The sequence below is a fragment of the Gymnodraco acuticeps genome, unplaced genomic scaffold, assembly GCF_902827175.1.
Source record: "Gymnodraco acuticeps unplaced genomic scaffold, fGymAcu1.1, whole genome shotgun sequence".
Lineage (NCBI taxonomy): Eukaryota > Metazoa > Chordata > Actinopteri > Perciformes > Bathydraconidae > Gymnodraco > Gymnodraco acuticeps.
The window spans coordinates 1,394,428-1,413,327 of NW_022990981.1; the positions used below are offsets into that span (position 1 = coordinate 1,394,428).

At 40.4% G+C, this 18,900-nt stretch overlaps 2 protein-coding genes and 1 long non-coding RNA gene across 4 annotated transcripts; 2 read left to right on the forward strand and 1 right to left on the reverse strand.

The window, feature by feature from the left end:
• Nucleotides 1–482: 482 nt before the first annotated feature.
• On the forward strand, nt 483–9,894 carry LOC117559038 (divergent protein kinase domain 1A-like). 2 transcript variants are annotated; one of them, XM_034235662.1, is made up of 5 exons: nt 483–768; nt 7,472–7,606; nt 7,738–7,845; nt 8,303–8,479; nt 8,563–9,894. In XM_034235662.1, exons 1-5 carry the CDS (start codon nt 715–717, stop codon nt 9,373–9,375), a joined length of 1,287 nt encoding a protein of 428 aa, XP_034091553.1. In that variant the 5' UTR covers nt 483–714; the 3' UTR covers nt 9,376–9,894. The 2 variants fall into 2 exon arrangements, with proteins under 2 accessions (XP_034091553.1, XP_034091552.1); XM_034235661.1 differs by lacking the exon at nt 483–768 and having other exon boundaries at nt 6,622–7,606.
• A 239-nt stretch (nt 9,895–10,133) lies between these two features.
• LOC117559040 (60S ribosomal protein L5) lies at nt 10,134–15,028 on the reverse strand. Its single transcript, XM_034235667.1, has 8 exons — nt 14,897–15,028; nt 14,331–14,400; nt 14,137–14,252; nt 13,322–13,456; nt 12,543–12,745; nt 11,123–11,300; nt 10,428–10,516; nt 10,134–10,289 (listed from the first exon to the last, which is right to left on the reverse strand). The coding sequence occupies exons 1-8, from the start codon at nt 14,897–14,899 to the stop codon at nt 10,190–10,192; spliced, it is 894 nt and encodes a 297-aa protein (XP_034091558.1). The 5' UTR covers nt 14,900–15,028; the 3' UTR covers nt 10,134–10,189.
• On the forward strand, nt 14,959–16,256 carry LOC117559041. Its single transcript, XR_004570913.1, has 3 exons — nt 14,959–15,153; nt 15,508–15,599; nt 16,005–16,256. It is a non-coding gene; the product is annotated as an uncharacterized LOC117559041 (long non-coding RNA).
• The last annotated feature ends 2,644 nt before the right edge of the window (nt 16,257–18,900 follow it).

Here is an 18,900-nt window from a genome sequence, read left to right on the forward strand (position 1 = left end):
GCTATTGAGAGTGTTGTGGTGCTGTTGCTTTGGTCTGGATCTGTGAGCTAACCACGCCCCGTTCATTTGCATATAAGGAATTTAAATGTATCATTATGAAATACAAGTCCCCTGAAATAAATAAACGTGTCATTATGAAATAAAAGTCTATTGAAATAAATAAATGTGTATTTAAATGTAAATGTAGGCTATACATATTTATTGCCTAATTTATTTATTTCAGAATTGATTTGATAGGCATATTTATATATATATATATATATATATATATATGTAGCCTACATGTATTTATTTAATTATTTATGTGTTTATTTAATTTTGGCTTGAATGGCATTCCATATTTATAGAGCAAAATAATGAACCGGTGAAATATAAACATTTTCAAAGAAATGTAGTTTGTTATCAAACCATAGCACGCCTGTCAGGCTACACTCCCGCCCCCCTCCTCTCTGTAATTGGTCAGAGCCCCACAAGTGATCCAACATGAGCCTCGCTCCGCTGAAGTCGCCCCGCCGCTCAGCCCTCCGCAGCCCGCCGCTCAGCGCTCCGCCGCCCGTCGCTCAGTGCTCCGCAGCCCGCCTCTGCTCCACAGGACTACCGTGTCCAGAGCGGGGAAATGTGCACGGTTATTCCAGTGGGCGTTGCCTGATACCGTGCTGAAGTGTGCACTGATTTTTTCTTCCTGCAGCTGGTGTGAGATGTTCTGCATTTGCAATGGCAAGAGGTCTGTTTCCATGGGGGATCTTCACCAAGCCTCTGTACATCCAGGTAGGCTTCAGGGAATCCCACTCTGTGACACATCTGTTTACACGAGCGTTACCGGAAGCGACTGATCACTGTTATGCTCTATTCTGATTATCATTTGACCTTCATGCTGCATGTGGATTGCTGGTAATGTGCAGCCATCACTGTAGGTTTTTGTGACTGAATCAGAAAGTCACTTGATGCTCAACAGGAATCAGCCATCCTCTGATCCCGTTGCTGTAGCAACCAGGTCCTGCATCTAAGCCTTGTGTCCATAGAGGATGTTTGAGAGGTTGAACAACTTTATTATCACCTTACATAATGAACTGTTCACTGTGAGAGAACAAGAAACAGCATGCACTTGGAACAAACAAATATGAGCATATTTAATCCTGTAGAGACACGGCACTGAATCTCATCAAGCAGATGCTGAACATTATGTAACAGTTTGATGTGACACATGGGGTCTCAGGATCCATCATTTACACTCCACACAGACAGAGTATTATTAGAAATTCAACTTGGACCTCAATCTCTGTCTGGTTTCAGACAGAGGGTGAAAAGAGGTGCTGCAGCACAGACAGTATGAGAAAGATAAAGAGCTTTTTGAACATTAAAGCATGGAGACATGTCCCAGTAGAGACACTACATACTGATATAATATTGAAAATGAGCAGGATATGTCTTCTTTAATACATTCCTGTATTTTATTCTATTCATTTTTCATATACTCCTTGGTAAAGGGAACGTTGATGTTTTAGAATGTTATATATGTGGCAGGAACTTGTAGGTTATAAGTGTATGGGGTAAGGACTACTTTGGAGAAAAGATTGCTCTGTGTATGATTTTGATCTTTGTGTTTTTAACAACAAACATATCATCCACTGATTTATCCACTCACACATTTATCGTCGGGACATTCGGCCCCACAGTCATTTGTGCCCCTCATTTCGCTCCAACAATGTCTGATCTCTCTGCTGCCGTGTGCTTCCTGCCTGCCCTGGCATGTTAGAGACAAAAACTGTCAAGTGCTATGAACAGAGTGAGAAACAGGCGGTCTCCAGGGACAGCCACCAGCACCGCTCAGCTTTCTAGGCCACCTCAGCCTTCCAGTGACAACTTCAGAAGTGTCATTTAGTGATCCTCAGAGAGAAGCTATTTCCACTGAAATACAAGAAGTGACAAGTTCTGCAAGCCGGAAATGTGTGTCCAGTTCCTATGCAGATATTTCATCTTTATGTTTTATAATTATGCGAGATGAAAAGATGATTGTGTCTCCTATGTCTTCATGTCATGCTTCAGAGTTCGAACATATCGTTTAAAAATGACGAGTAAAAGCATGAACACTTCAGTGTCCATATGTTAAAGCTGGTGCTGAATAGTGACATGTGTTGAGGCTAATTCTCTGCCTTGTTCATTCTGAAACGTGTTCAATGCAATTTAATATTTCAACAAATGAACAAGCCATGCTAGCATCATTCTTTTGTTATTATTCACATGACTATTTAAAGGCTCTTTTCCACTGATGCTGCTGTATTTGTCCCATAGATTACATGTTATATAGTATATGTAGAATTATCTATTTAAAGTAACCCATATATAACATGAATTATTATATCGTATTTTTTCTGCAGAAATGATATGAATGTTACTTTAAAGAAATATGGCAACTAGAAGTAATTAAACATTATGCATTTTGGAATAATTAAAAGTTATGATGATATATTCTCTTGAGGTGAGCATTAACTTTAACTGCTAGTCATAAATAAGATGCACAAACCGCCAATTATCCATTTTTAGTTGGCTCTATGATGAACTACTAATGCAAATATTTGCTGGCATGTTTTTACAAGCAGCAGTACAACAGGTAGAGATATAAACTACTTGGGTATTAGAGTGGACATTTGATACAAAGCCTACGAATATGCAAACATTTTGAGGCTTTGTGAATATATCTCATATCCTATAAACTGAGATATGACTAAATGTATTTTAGAGATAAACCTAAGTATAGCAGACAATGCAGTCGCTCGAACAAGGTTTCCATTGTGTGATTCTGTTAAACCATGGGTATGTTTTATAAATACATTTAATATTATTCTTGTTAAACACTCGCAGAAACAATCAAGTCACTCAGCGATGTAGCGTCACATGACAACATTGCGTGACATTAGTCATATGACATATTGTTGGTAAACAAGCAGCGGTCTCCCAGTAAAAGTCCTGTTCTTGTTTGGTGCCCCCCCCCCTGCCCTCCAACAGTCCGACTCGTCCCCTGTTGAACACCGTTGTTATATTTACAGCATGATGCCAGGCAGAACAAGCGCTGATAAAGTAATGTTCCCATGTGTTAATGTCGCAGTATTGAGTCAGCATGGAAAAGTGAGCGTTGTGTGTGTGTGGGTGGAGGAGGTGGTGTGTGTGACGGGGGTCCTGCTGTCTAGGCTGTGATGAGTCAGATCTTGTAGTGTCAGACAGTTTTGCATTCTTTTTTCCTTTAAAGTCTGTGACAAGTGAGGATGCTACTGACTGCCAGGTAGCCCTTGACATCAATCTTGTATGCACATACTGTAAGGCTGGTATTCATATCTATCAGGCAAATGATGCTGTTTTCACTCCTGCAGCCCATCCTGTTGTTTTTCTGTTTTCACATCTGTCTTTTGGCTCTGCATATCAGCCCATTACCAAGCAACCTCTGAGGGATAGCTTTATAATCATACATTATGGATGAATGGTGTGCAGGCTGCAAAAACCGTGTGTCGAACAGTATTGTGCTGCTCTCGATCCGCTTTGATCTCCTCTCCCCCTCAGTGTTTCTACAGGGTGTATGCATGATCTCTCAGGGTTCAGATGGTTTGAACATGCAGGCTTCCTTACCCAGCAGTGAGGGGGTGCAGAGGAAGCGGTTCAACCAGTTCACGGCACACTGTGTTTTTTCCGCCCACCTCACACACATGGCCACAGCTCCCAGTCAGTCTCTAATTAATAGCTGTCACAGCAGCCACAATCGATATCACCTCATTAGCCATGTTTGTGTAACTCTGGCTTCACAAAGGGTCAATACATAATCCCTGAGATACAAATGCATCGGGCAGAATTGAAATGAAAGCCACAAATGATCAATTAGAGAAAAGCCAACCATACATTGTTTCTCCGCAGAGTGTTATTTCCATGCTTTTTGCTGCTGATGCATTTCACCTACGGACAGATCAATAGGAGGTATACTGGCAGCACTTGTGCGGTCAGTCACTGCAGTCGGGTCAGATTTGTAAATAAACCAATCAATACTTTAAGCAGAAATAGCATTGAGTTAATCATTGATGATTGGATGGTTCCTGCAGGGTGTTTGCAAGATGATTTGTTTGTATATTATAGCTGCATATGTCAATCTGACCTATGTTCTTACAGCAAAATTAGCAGTCAGAAAGAGACATGTTTGATTTCTGTATACGTGATAAAATAAGAAATCCCTTTCTTATTATTTAATTCATTTTAGTGACCAAAGCAGTTGAGATAAACCATGCACTTATCAATACCTTTATATTAGCAAATGATCAAATCACTTTACGAAATATGAAAGTAGTAGCTGATGCACCCTAAAAACAAACCCAACCCAAAAACAACAACAATTAATACTAGTTAGAAGTTATTCAGTCTCGAAATGATCGGGATTGTATGGTGGCCGACAGGTGCAAACGGCCCAAAATATTTCCATTAGGAGAAACATGCTGCAGCTTAAAAAACAATGCAAATAAAAAAGACGAAATATGCCCAAACACATGCTAATGAAGGAACATCTTCACCAACTGGACGAAACATGCGCAGCGTTTACTAAAAGTGCTGCATTAAAGGCGAGCATGGAGAGAAACTATTACAGAGTGACATATGGCTGTCTGAAAGCTTGATTTATGTATTATCTAATATGTGGTGTCAAAGACATTACATTGATTGAATATCCATTTACAGGCAGACACAAATGTAATGGATTGCCAATATGGAAGCCAAAAAAAAAAAACGTATTAGGTTGAGTGTATGGGAAAAGAGCAGAGTGACTGTTCTGGTAAACTGCAAAGTTGGGTTAGAACATCTCTGAGGAAGACGCAGCACCAGAGTGTTACAGGAAGGAAAAGTAGAAGGGGGGGGGGAATAGAGAGACTCACGGCAACACAGAATATTGGAAGTGAAAGGGAGCACAGGGAGTCCATCACTGTCAGGCACTGAGTGCAAGAATCATTAATATCAGGACTGCTAAAAACTCTGTTCACTAATGTTCTCCATTGGAAGGGTGCCATTATTGATCAAGCAGAATGTATTTGTCAGTGTGGGAATTAAAAAGTAAATCAAAAGACAAGGTAATGAGTCTGGAGTCGCTCTGGATGTTGGTGCTGTGCCAGCCCACGAACAGCATTTACTGTTAATGACCGCCCAGCTATCAGCGAGTACATTAATGATGTACTCAGTGACACGGCCACATTTGGAGCTCATTTGTGTTCCACTTATTCGTCTCTTCCCTTATTTATAGGGCAAATAATTTATCAAATAAATAATTACTATGTTGACTTTTTACTCATATTGTTATCTCTACATGCATGTTCCCTTTTATTTATTTAGATCCAAAGATGTGGGCCAAAGTGCTCCACTTTGTCATTTCAAAAGTGACAAAGGAAAGACTTCCTTTTTAGTTTGAAGTACATTTATTGACACATGCGCCATATGATAAAATGTTAAAAGTCTTTGGCGATTAGACCCCGATCCTGATATTGTATATCTTAAAGAGGATATGTAGCCGTGAGCATATGGAAACCCCCCCAGGGTCTAGAGACTGGTGGTGATGTTGAAGATCTGAATTTGATGAGGAGATGGGATGAAGAGGAGGTGTGATGAGGTCTTTGGATCAGCTCTCCTGGCACTGGATGTGATGAAAGGAGGTGATGGTGAGGAGGCCGCAGCATGAACACCTAAAATCACAGCTGACTGCAGGAGAGAAGAGAACCATTTTAAAGTGCGACTGCAGCACGATGATTGGCTGCTGGAGAATGAGGTGAAATGTAAATGGTTAAAGAGAACGACCGTGATGAGCTGATTATATGCAGCTGCGGAGTGAATGAATAGATATACCCAGTCTTCCTGAAAGAACTTGCGCTGAGTTTCATTTACAGAACAGTGCTGCAGATTGAAATACTAGTTGTAGTCCCTTGATGTTAAAAGTAAAAATCACAACAAGTCAAATCAAAAGCTGAGAGTCTCACAGGCTGAGGAAAGAAGCTGTTCAGGTAAAAGACAAGCTGGTAACTTTGCTTTTCTACAATCTCCTCTTTTTTCTCATGTTTTAGAGTCTAAGTGACTTTTGGGGACAAACATTTTGATAGCTGACAGCTGCTAAACGGGCTGTAAAGTAAACCTTCGAGCAATTCCACACCGTCAATGTACAATCACTACAAGTGCATGTATTTGCCCCCGAGAAGTGTAAAGAGCTCTCACTCGATACTGGACTGAACATTGTGGTCCCCATTAGTTACTTGCACACAAAAACACATTTAAAAAGGTGTTTCCAAAACACAAGTGGAACCAAAGTAAGGCATGTCTCTCTCTCCCCCTTCCTGTCTACTCAGCTATACTCAAGCAATATTACGCCAACTATTATAAATGAAAAACAAACACATGGGAAACTGGGTTCTAAGTTGAATATACCAAATGAGCCTGTAATACTCTTTGTGCTTTTGTTACGTGGTCAGACAAGACTCAAAATGAATGTTAATGGGAGGTGTGTGGCGCAGTGGGCTAGTGCGTTGGTGTTCGGATCAGGGGGGCACAGGTTCAAACCCCACTGCAGTCAGCATGTTGTTGTGTCCCTGGGCAAGACACTTCACCCCAAATTGCTCCTGTGGGGATTGCCCACAGTATTGAGTATGGAAGTCGCTTTGGATAAAAGCGTCTAACATGTAATGTAAAAATTTTGCTGCATGGATTGATTGATAAGTTTATTAACAGCTTGTATATTGGGTACAGTGCATGGTGTCATGTTTGCCGGATAATAACTTTTGCTATAGCAACTCAATAAGGTGATAATATGTCCATATTAGTGCAGTGATGTTATCTTCAAAGTGTGGGAGAAAACACATTTGGCACTTTGTTATTATTATTTTGTGGACAGTAATATATTGTGCAGCTCCCCAGACAGAATACTGCTTCTAAGAATGTTCCGGTTAAAAAAAGAAAAGAAGAAATGTCATGGTAAAGGCGAAAGAAGCATGACGCAAACACTATTATAAATCTCCTTGATATGTAAAACCAATTTGAACAGGCTGCCTCAGATCACCAGATCAACACCAGATCACCAGGCCTTTGCACAATCCTAAGAGTCCACTTTCAAACACTTTTTTTAAACAGCATAGCTCTTCCATTTTCAAATGCAGATATTGTGCACATATTTTAATTTGTCATGTTATTTTTGTATTACTTTTCGTTGTAAAAATGGATATCTTTTGCAATAGTTTTAATGATATTTATATATTTGCTTTTACTTTACATTTTTATTTATCTTACTATATTTAAATATGTACCATTATATACCAAGGCAAATTCATTTCCAAAAACATCAAACTACAGATCATTTATTGAGTAGGAATCTGATTCAGTTATCCATTTAAAACTGATGAACAGCCAAACCTTCACATTGGCCCATCAAATCGTGATTTTCGGTGATATTAATGTTTGTGTCCAACAGACCAAGTTCTCCTACCTGCACATGAAGTACCTGTTCTTCTCGTGGCTGGCAGTGTTTGTGGGGAGCTGGATCGTGTATGTGGAGTACTCGTCCTACACAGAGCTGTGTCGAGGGCACGACTGCAAAAACTCAATAGTGAGCATTTTATTTCTCATTTAATGTGCATCGACCTCACCTATCCAGGCCTCGTCCTACATGTGTCCTATAATCTTCTCTCCTGATATTGTTCTATTTCCAGTTTACCAATATTTCCATTGTATTTTCAGTGTGACAGATACAGGAAGGGAGTCATTGACGGCTCGGCCTGCAGCAGTCTGTGTGACAAAGACACGCTCTACCTGGGGAAGTGCTTCACCATGAAGCCCAAAAGCCAGGTCCGTTTTTTATATTTCAATAAATCAAACACTCCTCTACAGACTGCTTGTTGTTCAAGGGATTGTTTGGATATTTGAAGTGCGGTTGTTCTGTCGGATGAATGTGCATCGGTAGGTTCTCGTTCTTCTCCCATATGAAATGTCTGTATTCTCACTGTAATGCAATATTATGAAATATAAAGACTTTGGCCTCACTCCCTCTTCCTCGTCTTGAAGTTGTCATGCATTAGAACCCTGCTGTTGACTGTGCCCTGCTTCAACAAATTGGTGTTCAAGTTTGCTTATAGTGTAAAACGTTTTAAAATGTGCTAAATGTTAATAACGATTAAAATACAGCATGAACAATTAGGGCTGTCACAAAGCCCGACATCACAATCTATAGGAAATACACTGACTAGCACCTCATACGACCTTCAAACAATGAGTATATTCATTTGACCTGACACATTTCTTTAAGGTGTACTCTGGGACCTGGGGAGACCTGGAGGGAGTCATTAAGTGCCAGATGGAGGAGGCTCCTCATTATGATTTGGGAAATGCGATGCAGCACAGGAAGGAGTCTGCGGCCTTCAACCAGCCCACCAAGGGGACATCTGTGGAGAGGTTCAGAGAGATGATCCTCAACCACCTAAAGGTCAGGAAGCCTCCATCTAACAAAAATACAATCCAACATGGAGTGTGATTAAAAATTGTTTTAAAACGTTTATTTCTTGTCAGTCTAAAGTGGGGGATCAGGCCAACCTTGCAGACCTGGCAACACAAGTCCTGTCCATAACAGACGCCAACAAAGACGGTCACATCTCGCTGCCTGAGGCCCGCTCCACCTGGGCTCTGCTGCAGCTCAACGAGTTCCTGTTAGCGCTGGTCCTGCAGGACAGAGAGCACACGCCCAAGCTGCTGGGCTTCTGTGGAGACCTGTATGTGATGGAGAAGGTCCCGTACTCGCCCCTGTACGGGATCAGTCTGCCCTGGGTCATGGAGGTGTGGATCCCGGCCGGTGTGCGCCGCAGCATGGACCAATGGTTCACCCCCTCCTGGCCTCACAGGGCAAAGATCTCCATCGGACTGCTGGAGCTGGTGGAGGACGTCTTCCACGGAACGTTCGGCAGCTTCCTCATGTGCGACGTGAGCGCCACCAGGTTCGGATACAATGAGCGTCATGACCTGAAGGTGATGGACGCAAGGTACATTGTTCCTGAAGCCATCTTCCAAGAAAACATTAGACAGCAACGATGCGATGTGGATGAGGATTGTCTCTACGGGGCAGACTGCCTCACTTCCTGTGACCTCACCAAGCACCGCTGCACCCCCGAGGTCACCAGGCCCAATTTAGCCAAAGCCTGCGAGGCCCTGAAGGACTACACTCTGAGGGGGGCCCCGGCTGATGTGAGGGAGGAGCTGGAGAAGCAGCTGTACGCCTGCATCGCTCTGAAGGGTTCCTCAGAACAGATGGAGATTGAGCACTCACTAATTCTGAACAATCTCAAGACTTTGCTTTGGAAGAAAATCTCTCATACGAAAGACTCCTAGGCGCTGAGAGGCACGACAACCATACCTAAATGTTTTTAAATATTGTACAATTTTTACGTACGTTTAGGATTCACCTTATATCCCTTTGACATGTGTAACTGATGGAAAACCCTGACGCTGTCAGGCATGGTGACTTTATTAAATCAAACTAGTAATCTTTGTCAGTACTGGAGCAACATTTGCACATTTTTGAAACCGGGAAATCAATACATTTGACAAATGCAACACCTGGATAGTGAGATCTTGCTTAACCTCTTTGCAGTGCAGTCTTTCAGTTTGAGAGCACTTTAAACTGGTATTCCACTTGTCTTTGCACGAGCTTACCCAAGTTCTAAAAGTTATGTCAGTTGCAGAAACTATTTTATTGACAATCATTAAACTATGGATGCCTAAAGGAGACTACATTAAAATCTACAATTTTATTCCAACCCAGATTTAAGAGAAAAGTTATGAGATGAAATGTTCAAAGTGGTATCCTACTATATATACACACAGTACGTATAAGATCTGAAAAGACTGTCACCAAATGTTCGATTCAGGCAAGTAACACTTGTTAAAATGATATTCACTCAACCGGTTGGTTGGAATTGGATGCCGAGTTTAGTTGCACTCATTTATGAATCCCTTTATGTGATTTTATAGCAAGCTAATCAGTCTATAAACCATAGTGTTGGTTAAACAACACTACTGTAAAGATTTCCCTTTAAAGGGCATCAAGAAGCTGCTGTAGTTTACAGAAAGGACACCAGAGGGTTGGATTCTTTTTCAATAGATTTATTAGACAAATCTTGATGTGTGGAACGGAGCAGACTCCTCATTCTGGATCCTCCTGTGCCTGAGCGCGGAGGAAGCTGGCCTTCTTCTGGGCGACACGGTCTTTCCTCTGGGCCAGGGAGAGCTTGGCACGGTTCCACCTGTCATAACAGAGGCACCATTAGCATTTACTAAGTGTTTTCCAGGTGTCTTAAACGTTTCAAATAGCCAACACTTGGCACATGTGAATATTTCATCCACATTTTAACAGTGTTTCTCCAAATGTCAGCATTTCTCACCTCTTCTTCTTGACATCCTTGACAGGCTTCTTTTCGTGGACTGGGTTTTCACGAATGGCAGCTTGAGCCTTTTTGTACATTTCCTCGATCTGAAAGACATTTCTAGTCAAATGCTTGTCCAAGTGTTTACTGCACAGAATTCAATCTTTACACATACTAGCTTTCTTAAACCTTTCACACAAATTCTGTACACTAATATTTAAGCTCAATGTATATGGAAATATGTTTTTTGCAAATGTCTGTTTATTGAATAATAAGACCTGTATTGTGATTGGTGGATTTATACACCAACAAGTCCACAACTTTTTAATGTGATGATATCTTTCGCTGTCATTCTGATCCCGTTTATCAGAATGTATATTCTATTGCAAAATGTAGGAAGAAGCCACTCCTCAGTAAGAGGTTCAATGGCTGAAGTGAAAGCTAGTTTAAATGTCCAAAATGTATGAAATAAAGAGTGGCATTGACCGTACTAAATTCATAAGGGTTTGTTGCTTATTTTGCCGAGTCAAAGGCTGAAATTCCTGCCATGACTCAGATCTTTCTTATGAGGAATTACTAATGATAAATAGCTCTTCAACCATGAGGTAATAAGTTCACACATCACATTTCTCCCAACTCAATAGCACCCCCTACCTGCTGAATAAGTACATTGTGGACAGGCAGTTTAATAACAGTGCATGAAAAGGACTTACCGCATCAGGGGCGACTCCGTTCTTGATGAAGCGGGAGAACTGCTTTTTGTAGGCGTCCTCGTCTTCCTCCATCAGGTAGCTCATGTACTCGGACACGTTGACTCCCATGATGTGCTTGCGGTGAACCTCTGCGTTGAACTCCTTGCTCTCTGTGTCGTAACCAGGGAAGCGCTTGGTGCTGGAGAGAAAAACAAAACAGTTCAAGCACAGCTAAATCGACTTAAGGTTTGCAAGAAAAATTACAAGACATCCAATTAGAACCTCCGGACTTAATATCATGACATAAGTCAAGGCACAATGAACGCATCACTGCTTTATGGCTCGTATCGGTCATCATTTCTTACTTGTGTATCATCAAAACTAAGTGTAAGGTCAAAACACTTCAATATCACAATGTTGTATTATACCGTATCGTTTTTCAAAAACAGCAAACAGTGGAAAAGTAGTGCCGTTTGGTGTTATTGTAACGGAACAACGCATTGCGCCGTAAACAATGTAACATGTTAGTATGGCCGGACATTAAAACTCCATCTAAATGTGTATTCTGACGTATCACACCCTTTATTATAACGGGCTGTCAAACTGCCATTTTCAACTTATGAATGCAAACAAACAGCATCGACCGCATTTAAACTAGTCTGCGAGTGTAAACCGAAAGCCCACAAGCTGATCCAGAGGCATACTATAGTCTGTACAGATGGCCTGAAACAGTGTTCAAACAGGAAACTGACCTTCCTATATAGACATTTTAACTGCTATTCAGTTTACTGTAACACCTGAGAGAAATCATAGAGTATTTTCTCTCTTTAGATTTACACTTTTAATGTCTTGGCAGAACCGTCAGTATCAGAATGTCAACATGACATTTCATTGTAAACTGTCCAATAGGTTACAACAGATTTTGCAAACATAAGTGAAGTGTTTTTAAAATCTCAGATAAAGTCTTGCATTTGCCTTTGCTAGAAGAACTGACAGGATGTGTGGCCTGATGGAGCTGAAGGCCTCTACACAACAAGTCACTTTTAATTTAAACATTTCATCCAGTCATTCAACTGCACCCCAGATCAAACATTCACTGCGCAAATACTTTCCATTGTCAACGTCTTCACTATCCCCATCCCTAAGAGCGATGCCTGTTCTCCTAGTCTTCTGAAATCACTAGTTTTGACCCCATTGCTGTGTCTGATTGGGGAATTCAAGCTCATCTGACTTTTTTTTAATAAATACATTACATGTGAGTTTAAGCAGTTCGTAGGCAGGGGGAAACCAACCATAGTGAAAAAGCAGTCTGAAAACATGTCAGAATTATATTAAATAATCTATAAAGCCAGCATATCTCCATCAAATAAAACAAATCTTATTCAGGAACAAAACCTCATTCCACATTGCCAAGCAAAACAATCATGTGACAGGAAGTTACCTGTGGGGGATGGACAGACCTCCATCCACGGCCCCCTTCACGGCACCGAACACCTTGTTGCCTGTAGTGGTTCTTGCGAGCCCAGCGTCCAGGTAGCAGGTGAACGCGCTTGGCTGACCATCGATGCTCTCCACGTTGAACTCATCGCCTGTCACCTCCACCTGGCCTTCATACACCTTATCCAGGCCAAACTTGTTCAGAAGCTGAGGACAGAAATCAGTCAAGATAAACATCTGGTTCAGCAGACAACTTCTATTTATGTACTAATCAAAACACATCTTCTCTTCCTGGTGCCAATTATTAGATGTAATAGAGTGGAGGAATAAGTTCTTGAAACTAAAATGTGTTTTTGGTTCGAAGCCAGGAATAAGGTCTGTGGTTAAGACAAGCTGAAGTGAATGTCAGTAAATACACCACAGGTGAATGTGGCTTCCATGAGTCATACAATGGTGGCTAACAACAAGTAACTGAATAGACTACTAAAGGTCCTCACAGCAACACGAGACAGCTTGGTTTAGAGGATGTGCAGCCATGCGTCTGTGATGTGGTTTGTTCATAGTCCAACATTAGCTTTCTTGGCGATTTCATGAACACTACAATAAATCACAAAGTAATGTTAATATTGTGATGCCAACTTCCGGGTTGGCCTACAAAAATACATCATCACTGCACCACTATGACTGAACTCCCTCTAAGAGCTCATCTGGCTAAGTCTCCCTACAACATTTGGAGGTGACTATGATGCAGAGAACCAGCATGTATAACATGTTAATACTTACTCGGCGGGCCAGCAGCAGACCAGTGCAGTAGGATGCTGCGTAGTTTGTCAGACCAACAGCAATGCCGTATTTTGGGAGCTCGTGTGAGTAGGCAGCACAGACGATCATGTCACCCTCAATCTTTGCATAGGCGATCTGCAACACAATCACAAGTAAACATGAATTTAGGGCACACTTGAACATGTGGATTGCAAAGGTCTTGACCATTGTTCTACACAACACAGGGGATGTTCTATATAACCTTTGTTGGGTGATCTCTTCCCCAGAACTGGCAATGAACAATATTTGAAAACTATTTTACACCACTGATGATCGTATGGTGCAAGTATAACTTTTCAAAGAGAACTGAATTGTTAACCCTTCACAGACATTGGAACATTAACAAAAAACATGATCTCTTGAGCTCTGTTAAAAGAAATGTCCACACAATGCTTGAGTCCTAAAATTGTAATAGAAACCACACTAGTCTCACTACAGGTTGATGATATCCTTTTGTAAACACAACGGAGTAGAAAACTGATAGCCATGTTTATAAATCTTGCATTAAGTTAACACATAACTTTCAGGTTATCCATAGAACTTAGATTAGGCCATACTATAATTGTAACTCATGTAATGTTGCAGCATTCAAACAGCATTTTATAAAAAGCCTTATTGATTCGACAATGCATGTTGCTCTCAAGTTTAAGTGAAAAGCTATTAGCATGGTCTTTCATAGAACTATAGGTATTGGAGTCAATACAAGCATGTACCCATCTACAAACATAGCCCTGTTGCTTTGAAATACAAACTGGGTGATCTTAGCACGTGCTCACCTGGCAGCAGATGTCCCTGTTAGAGAAACGGACAATCAACCTGTACTTGGGGGTGTTGTACTTGTTCTTATCTTGTACAACCAGGCGCTTGCGGGCAAAGAAGTCGGTCTTTCCCTCTGGAAGTAAAACATACACATTAGCATACAATACCCAACATTAGTAGGAGGAAATGTAACTGTCATATGGGGTCTTACCTCTCCTCCTCCTGAATTTGACCTGGTACCTCTTGAAGTAGGACTTGTTCTTTACCACTTTTACAAAACCCTGCAAGAAGACATGCATTGATTTAGTATCAGGGACTAACCAAGCAGTCACAACAGGTAACTTTACGTCAGTTTAGTGCATTACTTTGTCCACAGTAGCTGGCTGTCACTGTCATTTGGGTTCCGTTAGACCTGGCTAACATTAGCTAGCTTGGCCAATGAAAGTGAACGAGCGGTTAGCACAAACAGCATTGTTCGCGATAAGCAAAGGGAAAATAGTTAGCTATATAAAATGGAAATACAGGGGGTTTAAACTTAAGGGTCTAACTGGTCACAACATTGGGAAAATAAGACAAGTAAAATACAGGGAAAAGGAAGCAGTGGGCTTGTGAGGGAAGCCATTAGGCCACGTTTAAGCAGACCCGGGTGAGCGTTAGCATGACTTAATCTATCTTCATCTGAACACCAGAAGCATGTTTCAAAATATCTGACACCACACAGCACATCATGTATGTCTTAGGTATGCATGAAGACACATATTGGGACGAATTACAAACCATTTTTGCAGTATTTTTGTCTCCTTATGAAGGAGCCCGGAGCCAGAGACTGGGGCTTGACTCCACTGCACTGGAAAAAGGAAGACGAGCGTGCGCATGCTCCGTAAATAGCGTGTCACAGGATGAGTCGTAGACACGCCATGCTGCACAGGATTTACAACTCTGCCCCTAGCGAGCTGGAGCGGTCCTTACACTAATGAAAGCAGTCAACAGCCACAGTCAACAGTTACTCTGATTCGCATTATGGTAGCTGTAAGGTGAGTGATCTGCACAAAAATACTCTTAACTCGCTGAAATCTTGACTGATTTACAATCGGTTTGGTTTATTATAAACATTATTAGCATGGCTATGATACAAGATGCTTGGACATGTTGAAATTGCAGCTTTTCTTTGTGTATGTGGTTGTATTTATTAGCTGGCTAATAACAAGAGGCTGTGAGTGAGACCTAGTATTACAAAGTTGACCCAGCAACTTTACACCAGTGGGAGAGGCAGAATTGCTCTTTCTTTCCAACATAACTTAAGTTACACATGATTTCTTCCAAGTGGTTTGGCTTGTTAAAAACATCTTGCATTATGATATAGGAATTTGCTGGCTTTGTGTTTACAGAAGTACCTGACTATGCCGGACTTTTGTGCAGCCTACGGATGCTCCAATCGCCGCTGTCTGCAAACAAGAACCCGTGGGATCACCTTTCACCTGTAAGATATGACAATATTATGACTAAAATTAAGATAATCGTTAATTACTTAGTGGATGTATGTACATTACAAGTCCTGCTACACAGGATCAGTGGGGCTATGTGAGATAATAGTATTGCAAGATTGTTGTTGACCCAGCCTCTTTAGAATATGTTGCTACCATTTCTTTACACAATTATTTAATGTTTCTTTTGGACACCATTTTTATTACTCTTAGTGTGGTTGTCTTATTCTTAAAGTATACATACATACATACATACATACATACATACATACATACATACATACCAAAAATATGATAATTTCGGTGTGTATTTTTGTCCTTACCCTTAATGTTAAAGGAAAGAAGGGAGGAAAATGTTGACAATAATTTATATATCTGGCTACCTTTCTCATGTTTTTAAGGTTTCCCAAAACCGAAGAGAGGAGGAGGCAGTGGGAACTCGCCCTAAGAAGGGACGGTTTTGTTTCCTGTGACAGGACACTGTTCTGCAGTGAGCACTTCAGGAGTGAGGAATTTGACCGGACAGGGCAGACTGATTGATTGTTGGTGTGCCATGTGTCACCGTGTGTCTTATTGGTTTTGTGTTATACTGTATTTTATTGTGTGCAGCTGGTCCTTATCTCCAAGACACATTTAAAACAAATAACCTTGAACCTTGAAGCCCCATCTCTCCCCACCTGCTCCTGCTTCCTACATCCCCTCCACACCACACCAAGTTGTTCTTCTTAATAATAATAATAATACATTTATTTTGGGGGGCCGCCTTTCATAACACCCAAGGACACCTTACAGGGGCATAGGGGCAATATAGGGAACAATTTAAACAGTGGATTTTGTGATATATCAGCCGGGGTGAGACAAGACAAACCACAAATGGACTACAGAAGGACACAAAAGGACACATGGTACAGTTTACATTATTCTTGGTCTTTTTTCAATAACATATTTCAAAGGTTCTGGATTTGTTTACAAATCTAGAAACTAAATACAAAACTAGGATGATATGAAGATCTCATGTCAAAAATAATTGTGATAAATTAGACAGAACTGGCCTATCTGTGAGCACATTTTATGTTGGTTTGGTTCTTCTGATAAAGGTGTGAATATCTAAATAATATACCAACATATGCTATTGTCATTAGTTGTGTCCCTGTTCTTCAAGCTAAGGCATTGCTAAATTAACAACTCTTGGCTTACAGAGTGGTAACATGAGACCGATTTTTATATATAAAATATAAATGTATTTTAATTTTATAATTTATTTTAAATATTAACAATATAATAAAATAAATGGAAATATATACACCGGCAACTATGTAATATAAATACCTTGTGTGTGTGTGTGTGTGTGTGTGTGTGTGTGTGTGTGTGTGTGTGTGTGTGTGTGTGTGTGTGTGTGTGTGTGTGTGTGTGTGTGTGTGTGTGTGTGTGTGTGTATAGCTATTGCTTTATCTGATTAATGTTATTTTCATATGAAAGTCCATGATTATAAGTATGCAGTATCATAACTACATATTTGATGTTTATAAAAAACCAAACCGTTTGAAAATTGGTTGAAAATTGAGCAAGCTATGGTTATTTAAATAGTAAACCATAATGTTATGAATGAGAGAACTGCCTGTGGCAAGATGGCGGCCAAGTGGCAACGTCGGTCTCCATTGGCCAGCAGCGCGGGTGAGTCATCTAGTGTTTATATATATCTATGGTGATAACTGCCCGTGACTAAGGTGACGCCATCGAAGACAGAGAAAATGTTTACTTTTTGAGAACTAGAAGTGTGCTGAGGTAATTTGACAAATTGTACACATACCCATTTTTAAGCAGTAATACAGCTGCCAAACAAATGTATTGAATAACAAGTCAAAGACAGCCTTCTCAAATTGTAGTTCAGAAGAGATGTAAAGTGTCATGACACCTAAGGCCATATACGTTGACCCAATCACACATGTGTACACATAGGCAGAGACTGCCATGCCATATGCTCCCACCTGCTCGGGAGGGCCAAGCAATCTTGAGCAATTGAGGGTTTGCCCAAGGACACTTCAGCATGTTGATTAGGAGGGCTGGTAATCGAACGCTCAGAATCAGAATCAGAATCAAAATACCTTTATTAGTCCCACAGAGGGGAAACGTACATTGTTACAGCAGAAAAAAGCCAAAGACAGCTTAATGTTACCTGAGTAGCATGCATAAAATATATATATTAAAGATACAAAAAAAAGAAAAGAAAACTGATTGATGACCACTTTACCTCCTGAGCAACAGCTGCCCCAAAAAGCCACACTCAAGTAAGTACTTGTACTACATTGTAGTACATTGGTAAATGTCGCCTAGTTACATTCCAACATTGCTGGTCAAGGTCTCGCATTTTAGTCACATTACCATGTTTAAATTATTATTTTTTTTTTTCTGTTTGAAATAATATGGGCAGAATTGCTGGGGAGTTTTCAATGCCATTCAACACTTCCACCTTTTACATTATGTTATTGGGTTTTTGAATTTTTAGTAAGTAATAGAGGTGTTGTTTTTGCATTGTTCGGTTTTCATGGGAACTTGTTGGACATGTTACAGTTAAACATAAGTATAAATTAAAGATATTAATTATGGCAACATTTCGTTTGGATGTTTCAGTTTCAGGGTCCTGCACTTGAGCAAGTTGGCTCACACTGGCATGGCTTATATTAGTCTTCATTAATATAATTTGAAACGATAAGTAACACTGTTCTTAAAAACTATGAGAAACGAATACAGCTCATTCCTGCGATTGTTACAAAAATACAATAATACTTTGAAACAATCCTGGCTGTTGATCAACACATTTTTCTACTAATAGTCAAATTCATGCAGAGATGATAAAGCGATGGCTAGACTACTGTAATGGTTAGGCTAAAACTCTAGTGGCTGACAATGTATAATGTCTAACATTAATAGTATACATCTGTATCTCATCTCTCATTGAGTGATTTTTCATTCACCTCCTATATCCTTGTTTCATTTTTCTTGATTTCTTACAAAAAAAGCTTGTATCACTGACTCTTTGAAATGAACTCGCCTTCTTAGCAGGCATTTCACTCACCTGTGTTGATGATGAATACAATGAGGTAGGATGCAAGATATCTTTCAGATCAGCCCATATATTTGAAAAGTCCAAATCAAATTCCTATCAGAATTAAATACACCAATCATACCTGAGTTGCAGATTAAATCAGCAACATTGATGCACATTGTTGCTACATTTTGCAAATGAAAACAGATATAATATTTGTGTTGATAGTGCAGCAGATAGTTATATTGGTG

Coding starts and splice junctions, on each gene's coding strand:
- LOC117559038 (XM_034235661.1), top strand. CDS start 7,400: ATGAACAGCCAAACCTTCACATTGGCCCATCAAATCGTGATTTTCGGT. Junction 7,607..7,737: donor ACGACTGCAAAAACTCAATA/GTGAGCATTTTA, acceptor TTGTATTTTCAG/TGTGACAGATACAGGAAGGG. Junction 8,480..8,562: donor TGATCCTCAACCACCTAAAG/GTCAGGAAGCCT, acceptor ATTTCTTGTCAG/TCTAAAGTGGGGGATCAGGC.
- LOC117559040 (XM_034235667.1), bottom strand. Junction 13,457..14,136: donor ACAGGGACATCTGCTGCCAG/GTGAGCACGTGC, acceptor ATTGTGTTGCAG/ATCGCCTATGCAAAGATTGA. Junction 10,290..10,427: donor AAGGATGTCAAGAAGAAGAG/GTGAGAAATGCT, acceptor CTGTTATGACAG/GTGGAACCGTGCCAAGCTCT.